Here is a 27,877-nt window from a genome sequence, read left to right as displayed (position 1 = left end):
TAAAAATCCAATCCAAGATTTACAGAAATTTAAAAAAGGCAATACATTTATATCAAGGCAAAAATGATGAGTGATTTGCACATAAGAACATTTTTCCCCCATTCAAAAGCAATCAGTGCTTGGTTCTGGACAAACTCCAAAGAAAGAAAAGGCAGAAGACTTCCCCTGCCACCATGTAGAAATGCACAAATTGATAAATGTGAGTTTAATCATTAATACAAGGAGGTATCTGCACAATTCACTGTCTTGGTTGGATTTCTAGGTCTTTTAAAGGTCCAATATCAGAAATGATTTCTTGCACATAAACAAACTATGAATCCAGCATGACACAGCCCATTCAAAATAATAATAAAAATTGTATTTGTCCTTCCCCAGACTGCTTTGTTTCCAGTCAAGGCAAAGCACAAAGCAGCCAGCAAAGGCAGTAGTTGAGGGGTGTATATGAAACAGTCCATCTGCAGTCATCTAAAGACACAATAGGCTTTTGACTTATAATGAAATATTTTTGTCTTTGTTCCATGAAAATAGGATGGTATTCAGTAAATAAAAACATTGATGATATACAATTCATTCTGAAGATTTCAAAATTGATTCTGATTCTTTTTCCTGGAGACAAAGGTCCATCTGCCCTTGCATTTTTGAAAACATGCTAATATAAACTGATGGTTAGCTTACCTTGGCATGGAAAGAAGAAACAGCTGGCTTCCAAGAGAAACAAAAGATACATGTCACAGTATCTCTTAAGCACAAGTACACTCCTCACCAACATTGTTGTGTTTCAGATGCTTGCTGTTTGCCGGTTTGATTCTGTGCACTATAATAAGCTTGTTGTGCTAACATTGTGCGGTAGTTTTCCTCTCATCAAATTGTCCTCAAAAAAGCAAATTTCTCAAAATGTCAACACATTTTGTGAAAAACAAGGCTATTCTTATCTTGTTTTCAAAAGATAATTGGATATAAGTATAAGCCATGAGCCAGTATAGAAGTACTTCCAACATAGATCTACAGCAGAGTACTTATGATTCATCTGATTTTATTTTAAATAAATACCACTTGCAGGTCATGACTGGCTTCCTTATTTGATTTGACTGATGAATAATGTCCCTTTCCATTTGTACCAGTGTCAATTCTTGGTTTAAAGATGAAAAAAAAGAAAAAAAAAAGAGCCCGCTTGGTAACAACAAACTGCTAAACATTTTCTCAACCCTTTAATGCAGTGTTTTACATGGAAACACAATGCAATGTTTCCTTTTTTAATTTTGGGTCCTCTGCTCTAGTAAGAGCACATACATGTAAAATCACACATTTTTGGTGTAATAAATCACACTTGTGATGTTTTGATGATTGCATGAATGATAGCAATGACATAATCTTAACTATACCATTCTAACAAATATTCCTACATGAGATACTGAAAGACCTTTACATTAAAAACCATTCTGTTACTTCTATCTTTAAGTTTCTTTTACAGTCGGTCGTGTGATATGTGAGGGTTTCTTGGATGTGTTGAACACTGCATTGGACAATAAAAGGGAAATTAATCAGTAGTTACATTGATTGGAAGAAAATATAAAGCTAAACAACATCACGATATTTTACTGTGATTGTGTTTTTTGTTTGTTCGAATCTGGCATAAGGAGTCATTCAGTTTCATAAGTAAGCCCACGGCAATATAGTATTTAATACAGCTGAGTATGAACTGTAATACTGTGTTTGTTGAAAATCCATTTTTAATCTCATGAGTTAGTTTTAAAGAAAAGCACTGACAATAATATTTATCTTCATAAAACATATTTAAAATGTCTATATCTAATGTCACCATTAGTACAAAATGTACTGATTCCCTGTTAACTGACTCCATACCACAACACTTCTGATTATCTGTGGCCATACGAATGGCTGACAGAGATCATTACACCGAGTCTAAAAAGAGGAGATATTGTATTTGGTAAAAGGATCAAACAAACAAGACAAAGATAGGCACTCCTTGAATGAGTACAATCCTATTCTTTCCCCACCTAAACCCCATCATATCAAGTGGTTACAAAATGGTTATGATAAAATACTTACAAACTAAAAAAAAAAAATGGAAAAAAAAATCACAGTCCACATTATTTCAAAATGTATTGACACAGAATATAGTTGAGATTTTCAAGAGCCTGTAGCAAGCTGAGGTAAACTCACTGTCTGTCTGCTGCCTCATGATGAACGTATCCTGACAAACACAGCTGGCAGCAAAGACTCCACCCAAGATGTGCGAAATAAACATGCCCAATTTTCAAAAAAAGACTTTGATTGTAAGATTTTTGGAGCCACGGGTGACGAGCCAGTTCAGGGCTGATTTGTGGAAAAATGCCATGTGACTCTAGTGCGACAAGTGGCAATTACATTAACACACAACTGCATGGAGGAGGTAGAGGGGGCTGGGAAGAGGTAAGGAGTTTTGTGAAGAAACATCGCATATGAGGTAGGTTTTTGCTGTAAACAAAAAGAGAGTTTTGCAGTAAAAGAAAAAAGCAACTCATCAAATCCGGGAAGGAAGACCAGGGAGTCTGTGGCAACTCTAGGGAACTTCTCACACACCTCAGTACAATAGAGACCTACAGTTAAATCATACAAGCTCACCAAAAAAAACATACAAAATAAAATGAAATGCACGACTATGTAGAACTCAAGAGGTAGTTGCTAATATCAGTACATGAATCGGTTACATATGTCTCTTCACCATTGCTTAACAGAGTTTGTTGATTCAGTCAGTGGATGATTCCCAAAAGAATAAAATACACTTTTTGGTTAATTCCCTGAGAACATTTCATCATCCTGAGAGGAATTGTGTGTTAAAATGTAAAAATACATCATACAAAAAGATGTTTCCACAGAGATTCGAGCATGGGCTGTACTCCTTGTGTGGTTTGGTCGTTCACTTTTTTTTTCTTCACTGTCATGCTGCATTGTAGAGAATTGATTTTTAACGCACGCACACATTCAAAAAGCTGTACATAAGAAAAAGAAAAAAACAACCGCAAGTGTTGCACTTTCAGCAATAAGTCCCCCTTTTTCTGAAAGAGCAGGGATAGCAAGCACTACAACAAATCTTAACTTTAAATGCCTTCAAGAAAATAAAGCCAAACTCTTTGGTATAGATACATACCAAAAAAGTTGGTTGTCTACCTTTGAGCTTTAAAAACGTACAAGCTAATTTGATATCATTATACAAAGTTATTTGATTTGTCAGAACATTAAGATGCGACTCCAAAGCGACCCAACGTCAACTTCAGATAAGCTCTTTTCACATTCAATATGGTCAGAGAAGAGTTGTTAGGTCACAATTAAGTGCCACTAAAGCCATGCTTGGAATTCAAGTTATAACAAAAGAAGCACTCTCTTTTCTCTTTCTATCTCTCTATCTCTCCCTCTTTCTCTACTTTCTCTTCAGTGATTCTGAAGCAGCAACAGTGAGGAGCGAGCATTACCTGGCTGGTGCTAACTAACAAATAGTAGGCACAGATGGATGAGGAACAGGTGCTTCGATCTTGCCGTAACACAGCTGGGAGCGCAAACAGCTTGACGCTCTGTGACATTCATTTCCAAGAGGAAGAATCGCTCATGTATTAAGTAGAGCAGATACTGTATTGGTCTGAAACTGCACCCAGGAAAAGAGGTGAGTCTTTGTGCTGACTATTTGGGCTAGTGAATACGAAGGCGTGGAGTAGAAAATAGATAAGTTCGATTTGTAAAGGATGAAAACGGTTAAATAGAGCGTTGTACTTTCTCACACAAGTATCCCATGCCTATATAAAGGGCTATCCACCTATTTCTGAGCTAATTCCTTATATATGAATTACTTAAAGTTAATAGAATTTCATTTATATCTCATGACTTTACATATATATTAATGACTTATACTATGATTTTTCAACTGTAACGTTAATTTTTCCTAATTATGCAACAATCAAAATGTAATTCTCTAATGCTAACAGTCTAATGAAATATCAATCAATTATCTTGAATCTAAACTATGAGCTAGTGAATAAAAAATTTTCTTATTAGAGATGCCTTTATCTATGGTAATAGGAACTGAAAGGTTAATAGTGTTTACTCAGACCCAAAGGAGAGGCAGCTTTGTTTTCTTCGTGAGCATGCACAACACACAAATATGCACTTGCTGTTTCTCTCCCTGGTCTTGCACATGCATGAACGCAGTTGCTCACTCGCGGAAGTGACAATCAGTTGGTCCAATGTATTTCACGTAAGAGAGAGGTATGTAGTGGGCTTAAGTGTGCTAAGATAATAAAAAATGTATTTAGCAGCTCACAATCTTTTTTTAAACTCTCTCGAGGAACCAGAAAGGTTCCCTACAGATCTTACAAGCCAAGCTAATAGTCCTCTGGGTCTGGATTATCGCTTAGAAGGTCTTGAGCTTTTTAAAAAGTTTTCTTATAATCCTTCTTAAACTCAGCTACTATATGTGCTAAAAGGATGCATTGTGGTTTTTCGGAATGATTAGGCTTACTGGAGATACATATGTAATAACAACATCTGTAATAAAAAAGATTAAAAAAAGAAACAAAAAAACTTAGGTCCAATGGGAAAAGAAAAGATAAAGAAAACAAACTAGAATTCACACCACATTGTTTCACTCCTGAGCTGCACTGATTGAAACAAGAAGAACAGTCCCTGCAGTCAACCATTCCTGTGTTGGTTGCCATAGCTGCACCAGATAACTGCAGGACAGTCATACACATTCATGCACTTCGGTACCCCGTTGATCGTTGCCATAGCTGCGATGGTTAAACAAAGAAAAGAAAAATAAAATAAAAATAAAAACGTTAAGAAGTTAAGACCTCCCATTTTTCACAGGTGTGAGGTAGATGAAGGAGGGGCTTCAGGTATCCTTGATTTAGGGGAGACATGAGGGTCAGGGTTTAGCGGTAAGCCCTATATGAGCTCTTTCAGGATTTCCTCCACCTCTGGGTCCTGGGGCCATGGTGAGAGTGGGGCTCCTCAGGGGAAGAGGAGGAACCTTCCAGGGCAGATGAGCCAGAGTGCTCCTCTTCCTCTGGGGGACAAAGGTAGGGCACTGTCCCTGGGCTGGAGGCAGAGGTAGACACATGTTGGTCCTGAGAGCCAGTGGCCGGCGCCAGCGCCTTGTAGGGGCACTGTGCCACCATGTGCGTGATGCTCTGGCAGTAGTGGCATTTCTTTGGCTGGGGGGGCAGGCCACACTCCTTGGCATGGTGATCCAGACCTCCACAGTTATAACAGCTGCAGGAGACGGAGAAAAAGGGTTGGCAAACCCATAATACGTCACAGGGTCACAAAAATACAGAGGAACATGTAATTAGAAGTCACAAATTACCACTTTACTGCATGTACTAAAGTTTTATGAGTAAAACACAAAAACAAATTTCTATTGGAGTAAAACTGTCACATTGTATCACATAACTGCTGAGACAACTATCTGCTTTGACATGGATTCACCACTAGATGGGAGTGTGACCCATGACATTGCATAAATCCACATTGACTCAAGAAGGTGAGGAGTGGCGAAATTACAGGTGACATTATAAGTACCAGAGCATTTAACATTTCATGATGTGACTGTTTTGTAACAATTTTCTGGCTCTATTGTGATAGACGTGTATTAAGGGGATTAGCTAAAGATCGTATGAGACTTCAAACACTGAATGTAAGCCTATGAAGTCGGCATGTGAACGGTATATTTATGACCAATGGGGTTTCAGGCTTTGGACTTAATTTTTATACTTTAACTTCCACCAATTCCAAAAAAGAAATCAGAGGGATGCTTTTAAAGACTACTATTTTATACTTTCTATAAAGAAAATTGAACAGGATCATGATTACCTGTGTAAAAAGATATGAAGTATGATTTTTTTTTGGTAAAGATGATTTTTAAGATGGTTTTAACAAGGATATGCAAACAGTTTTAAATCATGTTAAAGACTAGAGGTATTTCAGTAGTAGGATTAATATTAACTAAAGCTTATCTGTAGAAAGACAGAGCCAACCACTGAATGTAAAATCCAACCTTAAATAAACTAATGAAAATATAAACATCAAATCGTTACATTTGAAATATAATAATTTTCTTTTGGAGAGAAACGGAAATAGTCAGTATTCGCCCCCCATGCTTAAAACTGACAGCGTAGACAAAGTCTGTTCAGGAAAAAACTGTTTTCATTACAAAAGAGAAGAGAGCAAAATTCCAATACCTTTTTGACCTTGAGAAATTAAACATTTTTCAAATAATAAAAGCTTTCAAAATGTTTTTTCAGCGAGGAAACACCGAGTCAGGATTTCAAAAAAAAAAAAAAATATATATATATATTTTATTTTTTAATCAGACCGAATGATAATTGTGCCGCCTAAACTACATGTAACGAAACGGAATGACCAGCAGGGGTCGTAGGTCTGTAACGTCAACCGAAGCCCACATGCTGGCACTGATGACATCACAGAGATCGACCTACCACATCTGAATTGGAATCTGTTGTAACCTTGCTGCTACCTAAGAAGACAAAGACACTCGACCTTATACTGTATCAGTTCTCCCATATAATCTGAATTATTCAGCTTGTCAGCGATCCCTTGGCAGACAATTTCCTCAATTCTAAGGAAAGCTTATTCAGGGTGGCGCAGTGGTATTCCTCCGTGCAAGTGAGAGGCTGCTTGTTCATGATGGGAGGAAGCAACATAAAGAGCAAAAAAGCAGGACTGTGATGTAAATGCAGCCTTCTGGTCACGTGATGCCTTCCAACAACATTATCAGCCTTGCAGAGCATGCCAGTAAAGGCATTCTCCATCAGCAGGGAACACAACCTCTTCTATTAAAACCACAAGCCATTTTCAAGGAGCTCCATGAGGCTAACTGTCAGAATTTAGCAAAGAACTGCTTGAGATTTTACCGAGAACAAAACAATTGATTGAGCTACGGCCGCATTGAAATGCATATAAGCCCGATACATCCCCGGACTAATGCCGTCTCTAATGTAAAAGCTTGCAAATTGATTTAAAAAAAAAAGCAGCAGTGGCAGGCAAAGTGGTGTATTCAAGTCCTTATTATGGGTTCACAATAACCATAGCAACAAGCATGTGCTCCGGCAGATTGTATAGATTTAATCTATAATCTTAGCCCACTCAGAAATAGCTCACTACAGTGAACATGTATAGGCAACAGACACAGCTACTGCATTTCTGCTATCTTAAAGTCCACATACATTTTGTCTAAACCTTAAATAGCATTATGAAAGAGCATTATGAGGGAATCCCTTAAAGCAGTATTAAAATTTAGTTGTACAAACCGGTCTCCCTTTGGTTTGCGTTTCTGGAGTGGGACCTTCCCTTTTGGTCTCCTCTCGCTGCCAGCACAGGGTCCCCCACCAGGTCCAGTCACCCGCAGGGACTCCAGGCCCTTTGAGGACTTCTTATAGGTGAATTCAACCAGCTCACCCTCCTTTAGGCTGCGGAAGCCCTCCATCACTAGTTTGCTCTGTTGGGGGGGAGAGAAAACAAATTTTAATCAAAATAGGATGATTAAATGCAAGCATGTTTTTTTTTTTAAAAATGCACTATACATGAAACGGTAACTTCGTTAGATTGACCCTCTTGTGGCCTGAAAACAACATTCCATTGAATTGCTCTTATTTATCACCAATTTCTCTTGACAGTTACATGGCGTAAATTCTGATGGAGAATGACTTTCTGAGAGTGTGAGTGCAACACAATATTTAAATTGCAGTAATTCAAAACCATAAATATTTGGAATTATGTGGAATCATTTTTAACCCAATAGACACAGGTAAAATCTCCCCAAGAGAGCTATAATATAGTGAACAGTTCAAAGACAGTAAACCCACAAAAAAAACGTATGTTTTACAAATAAATGGGCTGCAACAGGACATGGGAACACGAAGGAACATCTACATGAATATTCTGCAAATCCCTGATCTTCAGTGTGATATTATTAACAAATATTTACTGTAACAGATAGAGGAAATGTATCCTGTTTGTAAATAAAACTGCAAGAAAAAGAACCATTGCTTGAAACACTGTACTAATTGGGAAGAGTAGCAAGAGAGCAGGACACCCTGCTGCATGCAGCAAAATACTCAGTGGCATGCAGCGAAAATAAATAGATAGAACATTGTTTCAAAATGGTGGATTCATTATATGTGTATTTCACCAACTGCCATGACTGTCTGTTCTGGGACTCCTATCTGCGACAGCCGGCTCACTATATTCTGTTTATCTACTGTTCGCAGAGGCACCTCTTTCTATTCCTTCTGGTTGGGAAAAGACAAGAGTGTTGCATCCATTCAATCATATTTCCCCTCAGTCTATCCTCCATCCATCTTATCTACATGATCAGAATTATTGATTTAGTTTCTACAATACCACCACACGATGATTTATATCTTCCTGATGGCACAGAATCGACAGCTGATAGGAACTGTATCTGTGACCTTCGCGGATTGCAGAAAGCCCTGCAGATCTCTGCATTGGTAAACACACACCCACACGAGCATGCAGTGCGCAGAGCAAACCTTCTTACTATACATTGAGGCCTATAGATAACGCACATCCTGTCTGTAAGTGCACAACCTACAGCATAGACAAATGGGTGAGAGCCCACCCCAAAAAGATGAAATGATTAAATCAAATCTGAAATAAAAGAGAATGTGCTGAGCAGCAATTTTCTGTGAATCTGGTTTTGATAACACAATAAGCTAAATTTGCTCTGTGTCCTTTACCTGTGAACATAAATTACCATGTAAGATGAGAAAAGACAAAATTGGGTTTAAATATTGAAGTGCACACTATACATGTAACAAAAATTAATAATTTGAAACAAGGCAGGCAGTTTGAAAAAGAAATATACTAAATTAAGTAATTTATACCTGTAGTGTTAATTAGTTTAACATTATACATTTTTGAAATTAGTTGATGTAAGAAACTGGCTACCTTTTAAATTTAATGATTAACATCAAAACTTCTACTTAATAGATAAGATGAAATGACAATGAATCTTGTCCATTTTTTTAACACAGCAACCCTTCATACTGCGCAAATAAAGTAAAACAGGACTTCTCTGATTGACACATTATAATACTATAATAACAACAATAACAACAACAACAATAACAACAACAACAATAATAATAATAATAATAATAATAATAATAATAATAATAATAATAATAATAATCATAATCATAATGAAATAGGTTAACATTTTCATTTAATGCCATTTAGACAGTTTTACAACTAAAAAAATGTTGCATTTGACCATGACTGATATTCATTCGATTTAGAAAATTATATATATATATTTTAAAATAGGCCTTGAAACTCGCCCGTTTTTAATAAATAAAATGTTTAAAATCCTTGCATTACTGCAAGTAATCGGTTGATCAAAAGGACCTCTGTGGCATAAACAAAGGCATCATTATTAGTTTATCTTAAAATAATCTGTATCAAGCTGTATAATGTGTTTTAAAACCCACTTTGTACTTTAAAATAAAATATCCACGGCAAAATATTTACATCTTTAACAACTGTGCATTTCTTCCAGATATAGGATACTATAAGAAGTCAGTTGGAAGAAGTGAATTATAAAAGACAGAAAGTAAGAAATATTTTATCCTAGAAGCAGAGAAAGAAAATGTAACATTATGTGCACTGTAGATCCTTAATAAGTAAACTGTAGAGTTTGTTTCCCATGTGAAATAAAAGACCAGATCGGGAGTTCGTTTTGTTTTTAACAACCAAACATCACGGGTCTAAAGGAAATATTCTGTGAAAATCATTAGCCCCAAAATTGATTCATTCTTTTCTCTTTAAGTCATAATATCTGATTTTCTTCTTCCAGTTAGTGAGGCCAGAGCCGCTTGTCGATTCCTGATGGGCACTCATCCATTTTGGGAATTCAGGTATTGGATTTGGCTTGGAGTAGAAAGACACGGATGGGAGAATAAATTTGCACGAAAGCAATGATTCAACACAACATATATGAAGGCAAGGGTAAAACGGAAAAATTGATGAATTGACCCACCGACTGACTTTTTTCTTTATCTAAAAATGAACAATACAAAAACCAGTGGAGCTTCACTTATGACCAGACTGTATTGCTTTTAATGAATTAGAAAAAAAGAAAACTCAGCAAAGCATGCATTGAATGTTTTTTTTATATTTCTTTAAAATTGACCAGCTGAATTCAATATTGACTAATATCATACCTCATGGCTCGTCAGTGACTTCACTGATATGTAATCTTGCAGTATGAACAAGAGGTAAATCGAGAACAAGAACGGGCCAATAAAACACAATACATTCTGAATAATGATGAAGAATCTCTGACAGGCTCATGAGCCCTTCCCGTTTCACTCCTGTCTTCAACCAACAGGCAGCTTGTCTTTCCAGGTCAAAGTTGAGTGGTTTGTCTCAGCACCCTACCCCCTCTCCAACCCCCTCAATGCCCACAATGCACCAGTGAGGAAACCACACAACCTCTTTTGTTCCAGAGCAATGCAGGAAAACACATGCACACACACACACACACACACACACACACATACACACACACACACACACACCTCCTCCATATAGGATATGGTGCATCTTTTTTACTATCATACTTGTGCCTTCCTGTCCTTGATGCATTTAATTTGTGTTGCTGATACGCTGTGTTTGTAGGAGCCCGGTGCCTTACATAATAAAACGCAGCATGTGGATTTACATGTGTGTGTCTCCATGCTGGTGTGTCCGTGTCAGTACGTGAGATCAAAAAAAAAAAAAAAAGAAGAAAAAAAAAAACACTTCACAAATCACAACCTGTAACCCGAGTCCCCTCCTCTCAAGTGGCCTGACGGGTATCCTGACCCGTTTCAGCTTACGTACAGAGGTCGGTCAGCAAAGGGCATGGAGTGAGAGAGAGAAAGTGTGAGAGAAAGAGTGAGAGAGAAAAAGAGACAGAGAGCACAAAATGGAGGAGTGGCTTGAGACATAGGAGGTGGAATCAGAGAAGTTTTTTCTTCTTTTTTTTGAGGGGGGGGTTGCATGGAAATGCCTACAGTGCATTCTGTTCAGCTCCAACGGAGGAGCAACTCCTGATCAGTGGCCTGACTTGAGGGGAACTGAGTAACAATCGGGAGCCCTGCGGATCAGCAGCAGAAATCCAGGGGTCAAGGTATAACTATCTTCTCGCCACCCCCTGCCCAAATGGGGACCAACCCAGCCCCCCATGCTTAAAACTGACAGCCACCAGCAGCTTCTGTCATCCTAAAAATTAAAGAGACTGAGCCAACTAAATGGGTACTGACATTTCTACAATGGCTGTTACGCAGAAAAATGTCTTGGATGTAATCTATATCTGTGTATAGCTCTGCATGTGTTTCACTGAGTACGTGTGTGTTTAGAAAGGAGCCAGCAATCAATAGGGACTTCAACATCCTGGATAGAAATAGCCCTCCTTTTCATCAGCCGTGCCCTCGTCATCATCAGGCCAAGCAATCAATACAGGAAACTGTAATGTGAGGGGCCAAGGGAAGTGGAGATGAGACCCACCATCCTCCACCAGCCTACCACTGTGGCGACCACCAGCTAGGGTATGGCAAATTATGGGATCCTTTAAATCAGAGGTGGCAGTGACAAGGTGAAGCCGTGCACCGCGTTGCGCTCATATTAAGAGGAAAGGGGTGTGTAGGGGTAAGCATGAGGGACATGGCGGTCACCATGTGGCGTGGTGCCATTAAGTAGCTTTTTACACACAGGAAATGCTAAGTGGACAAAGCTGGCCCAGATCAGCTCAGATGGACACAACGCAACAGCATATATGCATATAAACCAAAGAAGAAAGAGGAAAGTAAGAGCAACAAAGCAAGAAGAGGGAGAAAAAATTAAAGGCACACCAGCCACAAACCACCAACAGAGCTGTCCTTTCCAACGCTTGCTGACACCCCAATCCTCCTCAACACATTGTCGTTAGTAGCCCCGACCCTTGAACCCCTGCCCAGCCCCCCGTTGAACACTTGAAAGCCTTGAAGTTTCGCCTGCCTCAAATTAACAACATCCAACACCCGTGATTAAGACTGGGGCAAATATTTGATCTGAAGGAGGAAGCACTAGATCATCTTGCTACATTTATCAGCTCGAGAGGGGAAATGAACCTTGCTGAGGTGACTGGTGATAAAACACATAGCCTGCTAATAACTGGACTCATTTGAAACAGAACCGCATGGGTCAGTATTTTTTTTCCTTTTTCCTTTAAGCATTAATGGTCATTCAGTTATTTCAAAATTCATATTCGATCCATTCAGAAAAAATAAACTGATTCAGGATAATCATAGCTTTAATTGTTAAACATAATGAGTCAATATAAAGACCAATATTGTTGTTGATGATCCCATTTTATTTGTTCGAATAAATTATCTTGACAAATTTATAAAAAAAACTGTATTTGTTCTTGAATTAAAATCCCCCTTAGGCTTTTCTTCTCATTCTTTGACATTAAATTCAACCTCAACAGAAATTTATATAAAACATGACAGGCTTTGGCTTTTGTGTAGAAAATAACTACTTCATGGAATGATTTTCATTGCTGTGTTGATGTAACTTGTTCATCCAAAACTCTGACTAGGTGGCGAAGCCATGGCTAATGTGTTGTAGATGTTTATACAGTCAGGGATTAATACCAACATCAATAAAATAATGGCCATTGATTGATTTAAAACATAAGTGAATCATCTGTGTTGTTTAAACTCCGTGGATGAATCAATTGACAAAGCAATCACAGCAAAGAACATTGCTGGATTTTAAAAAATGCAACAGGGAAGTAAAACTAATTGAACATAAGAAAACAAAATCCAATGGTATACAAAAACATTTTAGCATCAACTGCAGTGGAGACTGGAGTCAATATCATTACAACAATTTTGTGAATATTTAACCAAGGCTTAATAGTTTTAGGTAAACTGCTGTTTCTACAGATGGCTATATTTTGATTTTGTTGTAAAAATTAAATTGGAGGCATATTCTGTTAACCCACATATATCTTAAAATCATGATTATTTCCTTTATCGGTTATAATAATTGGGTGACGAATATTAAAAGCAAATTCAATAAGTCAGTGTAGGATTTAGCTCAGAAAAGATGAAAAAAACAAATTTCAGATATGTTTATATCATCTTATCTTTTTTACCATATCCAAATACCCTCCCATATGATGCATTTTTGGTTTCCTTTTTTTTCTTTTGACGTACACATTGAATTGTATTTGTGTTCAGGAAAACCCCTTTAGAAAAAGTGCTCATTGAACTCAGGATTAAGTGAGACAAAAATATGAAGCCCTGAAGGCCAGATTTTGTGGACATATTGAATAACTGAGCCTATAACGTCTCATCTTTTAAGTACCAAAATAGAACAATATATTTATTTATACAATATCTTTAAACAATATCTAACAATATATTTATTTTCATTTCCCCTTCCTTATGTGGTTCTCAAAATGACTATTTATTACTTTATGTCCAAGCACTGCACAGAACATTTCACCTCAGAAAATTGGTATGGACTTCTTAATTGACTCTTATACTATATGCCTATATATTTAGTGTATCAAATGTCCTGTAAATGAAACGGTTTCATGAATACATGAAGTAAATTAAAAGAATACAGCATGAATGTCAGCCCTGTCATGGAAATTACCTTGCAAAAAGAAAATATTTTAAAAGGAGACTTATATTAATGTAAAGAATTAATACACATTGGGTTTTTTTTCAAATCAATGTCTTTACTCATTTTTTACCATTTCTCTAAATCAAGAATGTTAGGATTTTTTTATTCTGATATTAGAGTAAAAATTTATTTTGAAAACCCTGGTAATTATATGAAATAAAACAGTGACCACAAAGCAGACGTGCAATTTTTCTGTATCAGGTGATTTGTTGCTTATTTTCAGTCCTGCTCTGTTTTCTTCTCTGCCACCTTTCCAATTACCAATCATCTCCGCTGTATGTGGCCAGCTCCTCTAAAGGAAGTCACATGACTAGTCTTTCTTCTTCTTTCGCGTTTTTTGGTGCACAGAAGAGAGGGGCTGGGTTGGTGGAGGGGGGTAGTGTGGCTGCAGGAGAGACAAAGCCTGATACTGGCTATCTGGAGGCACAGATGGGTGGGGCCTGCATGCCAAACGGTGACATGGACCAGAGGTTAATCTCACTAGGGGCCCACTTTAACCTCGCTACACAAAACACACGCCCTCTCACGCGCACGCACACACACATTCAAAACCTAAATCTTAGAACAGTTCACTTGTAGACATCAACAACCTGGTAACTAAGAGCAGAAAGTACAAATCACGCACACTTATACACCCACACCCACAAACACACACACGGAGGCTCCATAAATTGAACACATACTCGGGAGGTTTTGGGAGAATAGCAGCAGCAGCAAACTGTTCAACATTTCAAACTGATTACCGACAAAGGGCAAGCAGCCCCCCACCTCACCGCCACACACCCCTTCACCCCACCCAACCCTCCTGCCTTTTTGTCTTTAAAGAAATTCCTCTTTTTAAAGAATGCCCGAGGAGAGAGCACCCCCCATGTCCCAGCAGGAACTCTCTCCCACACACACACAGACACAGACAGACACACATTTAAACATAAAAAAAAATCACCACTCAGGTAGAAAGAGGGGGTTGACAAACACAGATAATGAAATTGCCTGTCTGTAGAATCGCGGAGCAGAGAAGCGCAGGAGGTGAACAAGCTTAATTACTCTCTCTCCCTCTCTCTCTCTCTCTCTGTTTCTCTCACACACACACACCTTCCAAAAGGAAGTGATCAGATAGGAGCCCTGATGAAGAGGCCTCTTGCTCGCTCGCTGGCTCACGCTCTCACGCACACACACGCACACACACACACACGCGCGCGCACACACGCGCACACACGCGCACACACATGCACACACATGCGTGCGCGCTCCCTCTCTTACCTCCTGCTCCTCCTCTCACTTACTCGTCTTTTTCACTCATGTTTTCCTCCTTGGCTACTAGCAACCCCCCTCAACTATTTTCCCACATCCCTCCTTTTCCGCTCCTATGAAAACTACTCTTATGTCCCCCTCTCTCTTGGTTTCTGTCCTCATGCATGCTCTATCTTCCCCTCCCCATCATTCTTACCTCTGGCTCCATGCATACAGGGTCAACACATTACACTGTGCTTTTCTTTAACACCAACTGACAGCTAACTGCTTAACTCGACCGTAAATAAAAGAAAACATTGCGGGACATTTATGTTGAGCTAAACATGATCTCACAAGCTTGTAGGATACAGCTCTGTTCTTCACACAGTCTCAACATCCCAACATAAATATTCCTATTTCTCATGACAACATTTAAGATGATGTACCTACATTTTTGTGCAATCAGAAAATATCTTGTGGATGTGTTCCAATTTAAATATCTCTAAGTTTTACAAATAGCTTCAATATCTCTAAATGTCTTCAGGCTGCAGGTCGAGATGGTGGAGAAGCAGTTAGAAAACATAACTTGATATACTGAGTGTAAATATGAATGGCAAAACTTGCAGATAAATGGGGTGCTTTGTATCCAACCTGCCAGTGGGCTAGTGAATAGATATGGCTTTGCCTTTGTGCCAAAACACACTTATTGCTGGAAACAGTAGTTGTAAATGCATATGTGCTTGTGCTATGCAATATGACGACACACAATGATCTATCAACAGACATTTTTACCTTTATCACCATTGTTGCATGAAAAGGGCCATAGGACTACATTACTTTATCAGCCGTTAGATGAAAGGTTAAAGTCTTGTCAATTAATTCATTTCAAGGATTATCAAAAATCAGTCATTCAGTTATTTTGTTGAGATTTTTGCAGAGTAGTTTTACCTGTGCTATATTATAAAATATGTAGTTGTGAGATACAGAATTACCTTTGCAGTGAGAGTCAGTCCATATAACACAGATCCAATATGGATATATGATTTCAATTCATATAATATTTCTGAAGCTATTACTTTTTCCACACGTGTTGAAATGTTGATGGATCCACATCATTTACAAAAACAATTACCCAGGAGAGAGTAATTGATCATTTCTTTGAATCTATATTTTTGATTGCATTTCTTTTTCATGTGTAACCATACTTGCCCTCTTCTTTGGTCAAATTCTAAGCATATTTGGGACGCAAGGGAATCAAGATTCCTCAGCTATGTACATTGAGTGCAGTTACTCAATCAAAATATGTGACCAAAATCCAAAATAAATAAGATTCCAGAAATCTTACTTTCCTTAGCATTTTCTTGTCTGCACATAAATACATAGTTAGAATAGCCACAAATAAGGGCCTAGACAAATTGGAGAATGTCATATCCAGATAATGATGTACAGCCGAGAGACCACACTAAAGACAGAGGGGGTCAGAGTTCAAAATTCTGTTTAAATGCTTTACCACCTAGTTCACCAAAGATATTGTGCAAACAGCTAAATCTAAATCTGTGGTTTACCAAAACTATATTAATCATTATCTTTCTGAGGACTAATACCACATAAATCATGAACAAACTATGGTGGCAAAAAACAATATTGTTGCAAATTAAAGCATGACCCGGGAATTGAGAATTTCTCAAATGGTCTTCGTTTACTCATCTTTGAGACAAAGGGGAACTGTATTGCTATTCTTATTATTTTAACACATTCTTACTTCATTTGGATATTTGATGCCAAAAAATATAGAGAAAAGCAGTGTTATTAAGTGAAACTTGACTTCCCAAAGAAAACAAAACACATGACTACATCCCCTTGAGTGTCATTAGATGATAATGACAATAACCGTGTTATATTGTGTGAGAATTGTATGCAGTGGGAAACCAAATCAGTTCCTGCATAGTAATTTATTTTTAATAAACTCGACCTCCAGTTAATTGAAATACCTGGATGCAACAACAATTTGACAAATATTCAAGCGGCAATTAATTTCTCACAGCAAATGGTCTCACTGGTATGCTCTGCAGGTAGAGGAGACCAAACTGGTTTGATGCGCAGCTTATTGGACACACTTTGTCTTTTACTTAGACGGGCAGTTTGAAAAATCAAAGTTATTAACTGCCTGTTGTTTTAGCATTTTTCTGCAGGATACCAATATTACCATCTCGCCCCCCTCCCAAATGTTCTCCCCGTGCCAACAGTTCATCACAATATCCTCTGGCTCCATGATGGAGAATTCTGTAGAAAAGGGTGTCAAATCAAATGGAGAAAAAAAGCCCTCTTATCCCCTGCAGTTCCTCCCACAGTATCTTAAAGCCACTTTATGGGATATTTAACTGGATGATTTAACACAGGAGCAGAAGCAGAGGACAGGGATTGGGGGGTGTCTTTGTTTGTTGCCGAATTAATTGGAAATGAGGCCCCAGAAATGAAGTTCACTACATCAGCTGTAGATGCGATAGAAAACAGGCTGCAGGCTTCAACATCACAAGTGCCTCAGTTGAAGCACACTGAGTGTTCCCAGTGCAACAAATTAAGGAACGGTGGGGCAACCTCCCACAAACACAACCACAACCACATCCTTTTCTTGTGTGTGTGTGTGTGTGTGTGTGTGTGTGTGGACGTAAAACACACGCTTTCAGGCATGTTAGCAGGCTGAATATCAACAGAGTCTTGCTGACTATTATGAGGGCAAAGTGTGAGACAAACCGTGTCACAACCAAACGACATTTCTTCCCCTTCCCTTTACAGTAGGCAACAGAGGGGAGCTGGGGGAGGGGGCACATGTGGCTCCAAGAGGAAACTTAACGTGATTTTCTTTTTTTTGAAGCTCGTGGAAAACGTGTGATTACACAGTAACATGTTAGGCAATGCAAAACATCCGGATCGTACAATGGCGCTACCAAGTAGTGAGGAGGCCTATCAGGACGGACTGGATATGAAAGGAGTAGTTCGGTTGTTGTTTTTGATTTTATTGTCTTTTGTTTTGGTTTGTTTTTCCCCTTAGTGTAAAACTAAGTCACCGTCTCATCGCGTTTGCGGCGTTGTGATTTTGGACAAATATAACAGGGATACATTACGTGAAGCTGGCTTTTACTGTTATTTTCCCCCCCTCTCTCTCTCGCTTTCGTCGTCTTTTTCAACTTACTTGGTGGACGAAAACATCCAGAGGGGGGTCGACGGGGCGCCCCTCACTGTTGGTCATTGAGATAAATCCAAAGCCCATCCGGACGTTGAACCATTTGCAGAAGCCGGATCCCGACAGGACCTGGGGTCGAGTCCTGTCCTCCTGCTCAGCGGACTTGGCGGGGACTTCACCGCCACCTTTGCCCGGCCCTCCTGGAACAACGGGGACATGAAGCGGTTACAAAACTTTACAGAGACAGGGGAACACACGGCAGGATGGCCGACCCCTCCACTTCTCCTCCTCCTCCCCCTCCACCTCCATCCGCTGCGCGCACACCGGGGTTTTCTATACGTTTAACGGGCACGGTCGCGTAAAACAAAACGTCTCGAAGAAACGCGGGGGAATCCCCTCCACTTTCAAGCTCGGGCTACGTAAAGTTCAGGGCCGGTAGACATTTCCTTTACTACCATCTTCGACATCACTGGGGGGGCCCCACACCGCCGTGATCTGCTGTGCATCAATGCAAACATTCCCCCATAAAAGTTGCTCGATACTCCATGACAGATGATCGCGTTCCGATTCGTGCGAGGACGCACTCGCTTGGCGGGGACGCTTTGCTCGTATTATTATTATTACTATCACTCCCTCCCTCCTTCGGGTGCATCTCTCGCCCCGCTCCGCGCGTGGACTCGTGGGCTATACAATCCAAAAGGGCAGGTGTACACATGGTTCGTCGAGCTTTTTTTGCTGGTGGGCAGAGACAGCGGGTCCCCTCCGCTCTAACAATGCATGCATCGGGAACACGGCGAGACCTGTGAACACATCGGCGGGGGCACTTCGGGCTTGTTTTTTGAAGGGTTGGAACAATAATCACGTTGCACCTTGCCCCCTCCCCCCACCAATCTCCAGGGAGAGATTGGAGGGGGGGGGAGTAAGAGCGGAAAATAGAAAATAACTGCAGAATAACCTTCGGCCATGTTTCCCCGCGGACCCTCTGCGCCCAAGTTGCAATAGAGAAGCTTCCTCTGCGAGACGGGGCTGCTGTGGTCACCATTAATCCGACATCCTCGAGCCCATCGGTCACCAATTTAGCTCGCATGGTACGGCGTGCTTTCTGCCTTTTGATATTTTTGTCATGTCTCCCTCTCTCTCTCTCACTCACTCACTCACTCTCCCTCTTTCTCTCTCTCTTCCCTTCAATCCTGTTCCTCATTCGCACCACCTCTGCGCCGCTCTCTCTCCCTCTCTCTCTTTCTCTCTCTCTCTCTCTCTCTCTCCTTCGCTCCCATTCGCTCACGAGCTGGCTGTGCCCGTTCCCGTAGTGAGAACACGTGACTTTGTCAATTACATGCTTTCTCGCTACCAATTTCTGGCCTGCTAGTCCCGGCGAAGGGGTCCTCGGACCCGCAGCACCCCCACCCCCTACCTCAATACGCACACACACACACACACACATACACAGCATTAAGACCCCCACACCCTCAGCCCGTATTCTGGGCACGGTGGTTTAAAAAAAAAAAAAAAAAGGCAGGGTACTTGTGTGTTGGAGGTAATAAGCAGCGACCGTTTGTCCCTTGGAAGCTACACAAAGCCGGTGAGATAAAAAGATTTTAATGGGAAATGTAAATATTTTTTTGTGTGGATCAATTGGAAGGGAGGAAAATAATAAAAAAAAGTCGCAAATAAAAAATAATCGAAACAGGATATGAGTAGCGAAAAAAACAGCCTCACTCGTTCACCCACGTTCACGCAGTTTGTGTTGTGTAAGAGTTGTGTTGCACAGCTGCAATTATCGCATGCATATAAGCCCCCCCCCCTACACACACACACACAAACAATTTGAAGATAACTTCAGAATATGTGACTCATTTGGCACATCTAATGTGCAAAGAAGAGTTTTCTTACAGGTTTGGAGTTAATTCTCTATTGAATAATCCCATCCGTGTTTGTAACATTGATGGGATTAAGTGTCACTGCTTTTGTGGATACGGTGTGCAGCTACATACTGTGCTGTGGATCCTTAAAAACTTCTGTATACCACATATATGTAGTTATCTTGCATTAAGCAGGAAAATATTTTGTTTTGTTTAAATAAATAAGCACAACTTATTCATAGCAGTGAATTTACCTGAACGATTTTGACAACAGCTGAATATATTGTAAGGTGTTAATTGTGTAGGCTACAATCTGATAAAATGGAAATGAAAGAAAATTCCAAGAAAATGTGAAAAGAACAAGCACATCACAAGCAAATCCTTTTCGAGGGTACTGCGTCTTTTTGTGCATCAATTTAGATTTAAGTTTATTTCATCAATGTCTCCAGAACACTAATACACTATTTTCTCTTTTTTTCTTATTTCATTTTTATGTAAGGATTTTGATTTAATTAAAGGCAAACAGAGAGTATGAAATGTAAATTATTTTTTCTTTCACTCTCCATGCATGGACATGTTGAGCTCATGTTGCTAACATACGACCAGTTACCTCCCTGTATCTTAGTGGGCACTAGAGCTGAACTCACAACTTTGGAATGTGACTGGAAAACCCACAAAAACAAATCTGAAAACTGCTCATTCCTGGATCCTCATTTGTCACTTGAAAAAAAAAAAAATCAATCCTAAGTCATGAGTCACTTTGTCTTGTAGCAGTTCGGAAATACTTTCAGGGATTTGTGCTGAAGATTTAAATGGTACGTTTGATTTTTCCAGCACGAGGCAAACATGTGTTATTATTTTCTGTCTATTTTCAGCAAAAATTGACTTATTAGTTTCTTTTCTTCCTCGCTAAATAATGAAAGTATCTCTTTTCAAAACCCATAAACACGTAAAGTCTATTCTTGTAAAGGGTAAATCTGAATAAAATGAAAAAGTTTGCACAGCTCAAATTCTCTGCTCTGACCACCAACATTGAGCAGAACTGTGGAGGAAGCAGGTTCAACTTGGGTTCTTCAAGGCCAGAGAATAGATCAATAAAAAACAAGGCTGAAAAATAGTATGTTCATTGAGAAACTTCCCATCTTATCGCCCATCTAGCCTGGTGGGAGGTTTCTCAAGAGGTTATTCCCGGGTATGAGGAAAGACGAAAAACACGTTGGAGGAATGAAACAACAACAGGCCCATCTCCACCCACCAGAGCTGAGAGCCCACCCTCCGGAATTCACAAGCTTCCCCCCCAACCCCCAATCCATCCCAGCCCCCCACGCAAGGCCTGTTTTTGAAGATGCTTGTAGAGGAGGCCTCTGCAGAAGCCACAGAATTACTGTTTGGGTCACAGGGTTGGATACTAGTGTCAAATGTTATCTTCTCACTCATACCCTGACAGGAGTTTTGTGATTGGGAAGAGTTGGAGGTGGTTGTAGGGCTGAAATATCTGCAAACTCTTGGTACCAAGGATTCAGACAGTACAGCTCTGGGTGTGCCTCTTACTCACAGGAAGTCAACAAAATAGCAAAATGCAGATGAGTGAATATTTTTAAGATGCCTAAGCTGAAAGTGAACATCCCGTTTTGAGGGGGGAAATGTGTAGGTAAATCAATGAGCTAGCACCCACAGTAGAAGTTAGTTAAATCACGCTTTTTTGAAATTAAACACAAACTTTGGTTCAGAGGCAAAATTTTATGCATGTTTTGTCTTTTCTTCAAAAGAAACCACGACACCTAACAGAATTCTAACTATTTCTACTTTAGGAGCACATTTATTGTAATATGTCGATTTATGGTTATAATCTCACAATTTATGGTAATTATCATGTGTGATTAGAATTGGCTTAAATGTTTTGTTCTCTTGTCAAAACTCAACTCCTTTATCTCTTCCTTTCCCATTTTAGAGGTCCCCATTTACATAAGCGCATAGGCCTGAATTGATTAACACTACATATTTGTCTTATGGTTAGACATTCAGACTATGTTTGTCAAGCCTTAAAGTAATAACTCTTAAATTGAGTAGATTGTGGAACGTATGGCCCTTTGCATTATTTCTCCTAAATAATGAATGCAGCATCAATCAAAAAAAATCTTAAATGAAGAATGTCATCACACAGACATACTTTGATCATGCTTGACAAATTAAAATTACTGCCATTTTTACCTAAAACACTCAGGAAATCAGAAAGATTTTTTTTTTTTGGGGGGGGGGTAATACTTGGGAAGCTTAACTTCTTTCTTTTAAATTACAGGATTATCTGAAAACAAAACATAAATAAATGCTTGATGAATGGTCATCCGGTGTTGATAAAGAAATTAACACTAGGTGTAATTAAAAATATTGGAACAAAATTTTAAATAGAGAAACAAATACTCAAACATATAATATGAAACATTTATAAACTTCCAATTAACTGTTTTGAAATGCGGGGGGAGGGGGGAGGTTGTCTCACATTACTATAGTACCCACTGAAAGGATGTTTTATATTACATATATAAAGATGTTTGTTGTTGCTGTTTTTTATTTTGCGTAACAAAAATGTTTTCCCAAGATAATGGGACTAAAGCTTGTAGTTCCTTGGATAATGAGAAGGTTTTGTCTTGTGCCACAATAATAACTTCCACAAAAAGAGAAAAAAAATTCAGAACAATTTTGAGCAGTTAACCTCAGAGCACATGGCTTTCCCTAAACTGGTTGAGGACCACCTTTCTGAGCAGACTTTGGACTCTCTCACCCCAGTTAACCCTACCCAACCCCCACTCCTTTAGGCTCCCAGAGGAAATTTGCCTTTTGCTGTCAATGCAGTTCAATGGGTTCATTGAGTTTGTCTTTGCCTTCTCTCTCACTCTTTTTTGAGGAGGGGGGCATTTTTTTGGGGAGGGGGTGTTTTTTGTCCTTTACTTCATGCATTCCAGTCTACAGCACTCCACTTTTTTAGATCCTTGAGGTGGAAGTGTGGGACTGCAGGCAAGGTAGGTCCTCTTCTCACAGTTACTTGTAAACTCACTATTGCTTTGGTTGAAACATGAGGTGACTGTTTTTTTCAACCTACATTTTGGCATTTCATTTTCAGATTTAGATTTGGGATTATCCGATGAAATTTACTCAAAACAGACAATCAAGGGGTTTTATTGTTCCACTGTTCATGAGTTTGGCTTTAACCTTTTTGTTTTTCCTGTATCACAGCTCACCTTTCTCTGGTTGCATTCTCAAATTTCGTTAACAAATATTTCAAAGCAACGAAAAACATCACGCAAATCATAAAAGAAACATGTGCAACAAAGCGTTTCTAACCGGATCAAAGAGAAGCCCAAAAAATCTGTTGAACTAAAGTCTTTGATATTGATCTTAACTTTTACTGACAAAAACGCCTGGGATTCGACCGTTTTTAATCCAATCTGATAGTCAAAATGGGAGTAAGAAATGTTTTTTACACTGCCATCAAAAGGTTTACTAAACCGTGCAGTTGTATAGTCACTTCTTAATCCAGTGTAGGAGCACAGAGACACCCCACACGGGATTATGCATGAATCTGTAGCAGTAAAAAAAAGGAAAAATAAAAAAAAGAAATTAAAAATCACCGGCGCCGACATCCAACGCAAACATGCATCTTAAACTTCTTGAACGGCGGGAAAAGTCTTTCCTCAAGGAGTAAATAAGTAAATTATATTTGGGTGACGTCAGAGAGAAGGGGGAGGCTGCAAAAGAAGCGCCTGTGCAGCCGGTGCGCCAAAAACTGCGCACAATGGGACAAAAAAATCTCTTCAATCCAATATTTTATATCAAATTACTAATTTTTCTCTCGATTTTTCGTTGTAATCCCATTAGAGAAAAGTCAGAGCGGCTTCCTCTTACTTCTAAAACGCGTCTGTGACGTGTCTCACCGCCGGTATCAACCGAAATACCTTTGACCAGGGGCTTTTTAACAATCAGTAAAATCGCTGACGGGATTTTATAAACGAAACATTGAGACAATGATGAGGAAACGATCTTACACTTAATTTGATGACTCGGTTTTTGGATCTACTGGTTGTCCTTAAGGAATATAAAGACTGGCAATCAAGTGTTATTCTTTTTCTTTTTTCTTTTTTAAGTTGCGCCGAACACGAAAACAAATATATATTTTTCTACGCGCGGCTTGAATTCAAAACTTTCCTGAAAGTGTTTGTGAAAGAATCGATCAGTCAGAGTTAAAGCAGGTCATGTGAGGTCAGTGGAAAATAGCCACTTTAGGCTTCCCAGTCATAGAAAGAGACGAAAATGAGAGTAGAAAGGACATTTTAAAGGTACTCACCTGTACGAAAGAGAGCAGACATCATATTAGGGAACACCTGAGATGATAATATAGCCCTTCTTATTTTTTTGCTTGGGGAAAAAATAAATACAAAGAGCTCAATGACCCGGACCTCCAAACACGCCGAGGCTACGGTTTGAATCGCACGTTGAGTCTGACCAGCACAAACCGGCGGGTGAAACCGGGAACCTTCTGGAATCAAAGATATTTTTCCGTGAATGAATATTTTATAGTGACACTGTAATCCAAGCAGAGGCGGGTATGAGAGTAAGGCAGATTTATTTTGAATGTGTAGTAGTGGACTAAAAGACTGTTCATTTGACACGAAGCTTGGAAAAGATAATCCCCTTTTCGATTCCCAGTATATTTCAATTGCGACTGTTTCACAAACGGTCGCCTTAGGGGTCAGGGGCCACGTCGGGTTAGGTGATTTAAAAGTTTTGTGTTTGAAAAAAACATTCTTAAGGGAGAATCCCAAGGCTGATCGATCTCTATGTTTTAGAATTTCATCATGTCTCTTCAAACCATGTGGCATGCAGCCACTCCATTACGCCTGCAGCTTCCCCCCTCTCTTGTTTAGTGAGATCCATGCTTCGCTTCCCCCACACAGCATGTTTACAAACAAGACGGTGTTCGAAACTACGGACAACTGCCGCTTAAATGATTATCACGCGTGATTACTGCCCATGAGAACGCATCACGCATAATGTTTCCAACTATAAATGATCATACCATTCAACAAGCCAAAACCCCGTCTGCTGATCTGACATCTGCTCATCACTAAGTTTGGCTTGTAACCGGACCGAGAAGCAGTCGTATACTTATCCCAGATCAGTTGAATGGGACCGGCAAGACCAAAGGAGCAGCGCCATCCATCGGTGATCCGGTCAATCTGACGAACCTGCTTGATTTAACATCCCAAGCAGAATAAACCATGCCTTATGTGGTTCCTTGAGCTCGTCCCATGGATAAAAAAAGGGAAAAGGCTTCCAATCCGTTTTAGCTCTGAAAATGTCAAAGATTGGCTGTGAAAAACGGACCAAAACGAGAACATGCTTATGGAATTAATACAGCACCTCGACTGTGTTTGTTGAAAAGGAGAAAATGAGCTCGAGCTGCTAAAAAAATCAGAAAAAAAAAAAAACAAAAACGAAAACGTACATTTTCTTTTACATGGGGGATTGGGTTTGATACACTCCAATTTACATTCTCTTTATACATTGAATATATAACTTAAAAGACTTAAAATCTTCAATTATATTATCTCTCATCCGTGTTGACATGCGATTTCCGGTGGACGCGTTGATATTTTTGCTACAGGTATGCGCTCATTGGCCATTTTACCACGTTTCCCGACTAGTCAACCAATCACAAATTAGAACCGGGATATCCAGTTTGAATGTGAGATGGACTTTACTACCAAAACAATATTGTGAAATTTCCGCCAGTGTTCGTTAAGTTTCAAATTCAGCGTTGGTAATATTCGCAACAGAGTAGCATCAGAACCGACAGGCTACAGACGCTTGACGTGGCAAACGGCCACAACTTCCGCCCAAAGGTGAGTTGATTTTGGGTCTGCGGGGCGGACGGCGTCTCTGCGGGCCGTCGCATCGCGTCTGCGCTCTAAAGCGCCGCCTGCCGGGGTTTCTTCTTCCACACCTGACGGTGGTCGCGCCACATCCGAATAGTGCGGTGTTTTGCTTGTGGCAGGGCAGGTGTCCCCGGACTTCATTCATCCAGCAACGAAAGTTCCACTTATAGGATGCAACTTTCGACATCATTTGTATTTTGCTCGCGTTATTTTTCAGCCCTTTTCTGTCTGTTTTTTGTATCCAACACTTATAGTAGGCGTGCGTGTGAGACCCCCCCCCCGCCCGAATAAGTAGGTGCTCGGGTTTGTTTAATGCATTTATTTTCATAATAAACTTCCTAATTGAGCTTTTAATTTGCGTAGGATTGTACACCTGATTTATACGGATAGAAGACACTTTAAATAATACATCAGGACGATTTGTAATAAGTATCACAAGTTCATAGTAAACAAAAAAAAAAAAAAGACTGAAAGAAAAGCGTTGAAACTGATTCGATTCAGCAGTTGTTAAAGGCCTGAGTTTTGTTTTAATTTATTGTTCAAGTTCAGTGGTAGGCCCACACGAATGTGCTGTCTGAATTGTTTTGTGGTTTTCTCAACAAGTATGCTTCTGATGAAGTAAGTACAGAGAACTGAATCAGTTTTAGATACCATGAATTACTACTTTGTTTCACCACATTTTTAGAAATGCATTGGCTCAAATTTTGTGAAGCTTTTGAGTCTATTTAATGTTTATTTTCAAACATCTGGTACTTACAAACATTGTGTTTTGTATTGAAATAAACACTGGAAAAAATACAAAAATGTAATTATTGCAACTCATTTTCTGTATCATTATTGAAATGTTTCTGAAATTGCAGACTTATTAGTTGGCATCAAGGTTTTCTTGAGCCCAACTGGAAAAACGCAGTTGTCAAATTTTAAATTTACGTTGTTAATAGTTTCGAACATCTTTTGTTATGCTGATTTAGTATCAAACATAAAAAGTTGAGTTTATTTATGTAGATTGTGTAAGAATGTACAGATTATGTGGATGCAAAGAAGAGATGATTGATGAATAAGAATCTCACCAAACTAATCATTAATATAATTTCTACCATTACTGTTTTAATTCTGTCTAATAAATTCTGTGTTCAAGGCTGATGCTGGAGTTGTTCTTGCTTTCCCCCGAGAATACTATTTCCCCTGTTGTACTATGTCATTAACATATACTTTAAAACATTTAAAATACCCAAAATGTACATTTTACTTCTGTTATGTCATTCACGTATTATTTTTGATGGTATGTTAAATTGATGTAGAAAGTTCTGTATTTGAAGACATTTATAGTTCCAAAACTATCAAAACATTATCAAAACAATGTTTAATACTCTTTATTTTGACTTCAATCTTGAAACTAATTCAGTTTATTGTGAAAATATGCTGACAGATAAAATGTCATGTGGGAATTATATCTAAGTATGGAAGATATTGTTCATGAGAATTTCTATTCTTTCCTATCTATGGATCAGGGAAGTGCTTCAACACGTAACATGGATGTTGAGTCACCCACATGAGGCCCTCAATCAGACCACCCTCATTTTAGCTTCGGTCGCACGTGTTTGGCAGTTTTTGAGCGACTGCCCCCTGCTGGAGGACATCACACCTACACTCGTTTTAAAAGACTTGCTTGTGGTGAATACCCGAGTACATATTTTTAGGTTCTTAAGTGCGTGGAACCCATTCTAAAATATTCCATATCCCATTGACTGACTCCTGTTCACATCACCTATTGATGTTCTAATTTTCTTTACTACTCTGACTTGTGAATAACAAAAATCTACATATGTGGGGATCGTAAATTCGTGTAACATGCCCGCAGCGTAAGTGTTTCTCGAAGGGCTAAGTTGCTCCTGCTTCAAAAGTTACATCAACAT

At 39.2% G+C, this 27,877-nt stretch overlaps 1 protein-coding gene across 1 annotated transcript; it reads right to left on the bottom strand.

The window, feature by feature from the left end:
- On the bottom strand, positions 1-19,972 carry lin28b (lin-28 homolog B (C. elegans)). Its single transcript, XM_086167378.1, has 4 exons — positions 19,122-19,972; positions 18,176-18,366; positions 7,323-7,510; positions 1-5,265 (listed from the first exon to the last, which is right to left on the bottom strand). Exons 1-4 carry the CDS (start codon positions 19,129-19,131, stop codon positions 4,953-4,955), a joined length of 702 nt encoding a protein of 233 aa, XP_086023504.1. The 5' UTR covers positions 19,132-19,972; the 3' UTR covers positions 1-4,952.
- Positions 19,973-27,877: the final 7,905 nt, after the last annotated feature.

The sequence above is a fragment of the Fistularia commersonii genome, chromosome 20 (genome assembly GCF_037954325.1).
Source record: "Fistularia commersonii isolate RoL2024-O1a breed Wild chromosome 20, RoL_Fcom_v1.0, whole genome shotgun sequence".
NCBI classification, from domain to species: domain Eukaryota; kingdom Metazoa; phylum Chordata; class Actinopteri; order Syngnathiformes; family Fistulariidae; genus Fistularia; species Fistularia commersonii.
This window is presented reverse-complemented; position numbering and strand designations above follow the sequence as displayed.

Excerpts from the sequence above, each read along its gene's own strand:
- lin28b (XM_086167378.1), bottom strand. Across the intron at positions 7,511-18,175 it reads TGGATGTTTTCGTCCACCAA|AGCAAACTAGTGATGGAGGG; the intron begins GTAAGTTGAAAA and ends CCCCCCCAACAG. Across the intron at positions 5,266-7,322 it reads CGCAAACCAAAGGGAGACCG|CTGTTATAACTGTGGAGGTC; the intron begins GTTTGTACAACT and ends CGTCTCCTGCAG.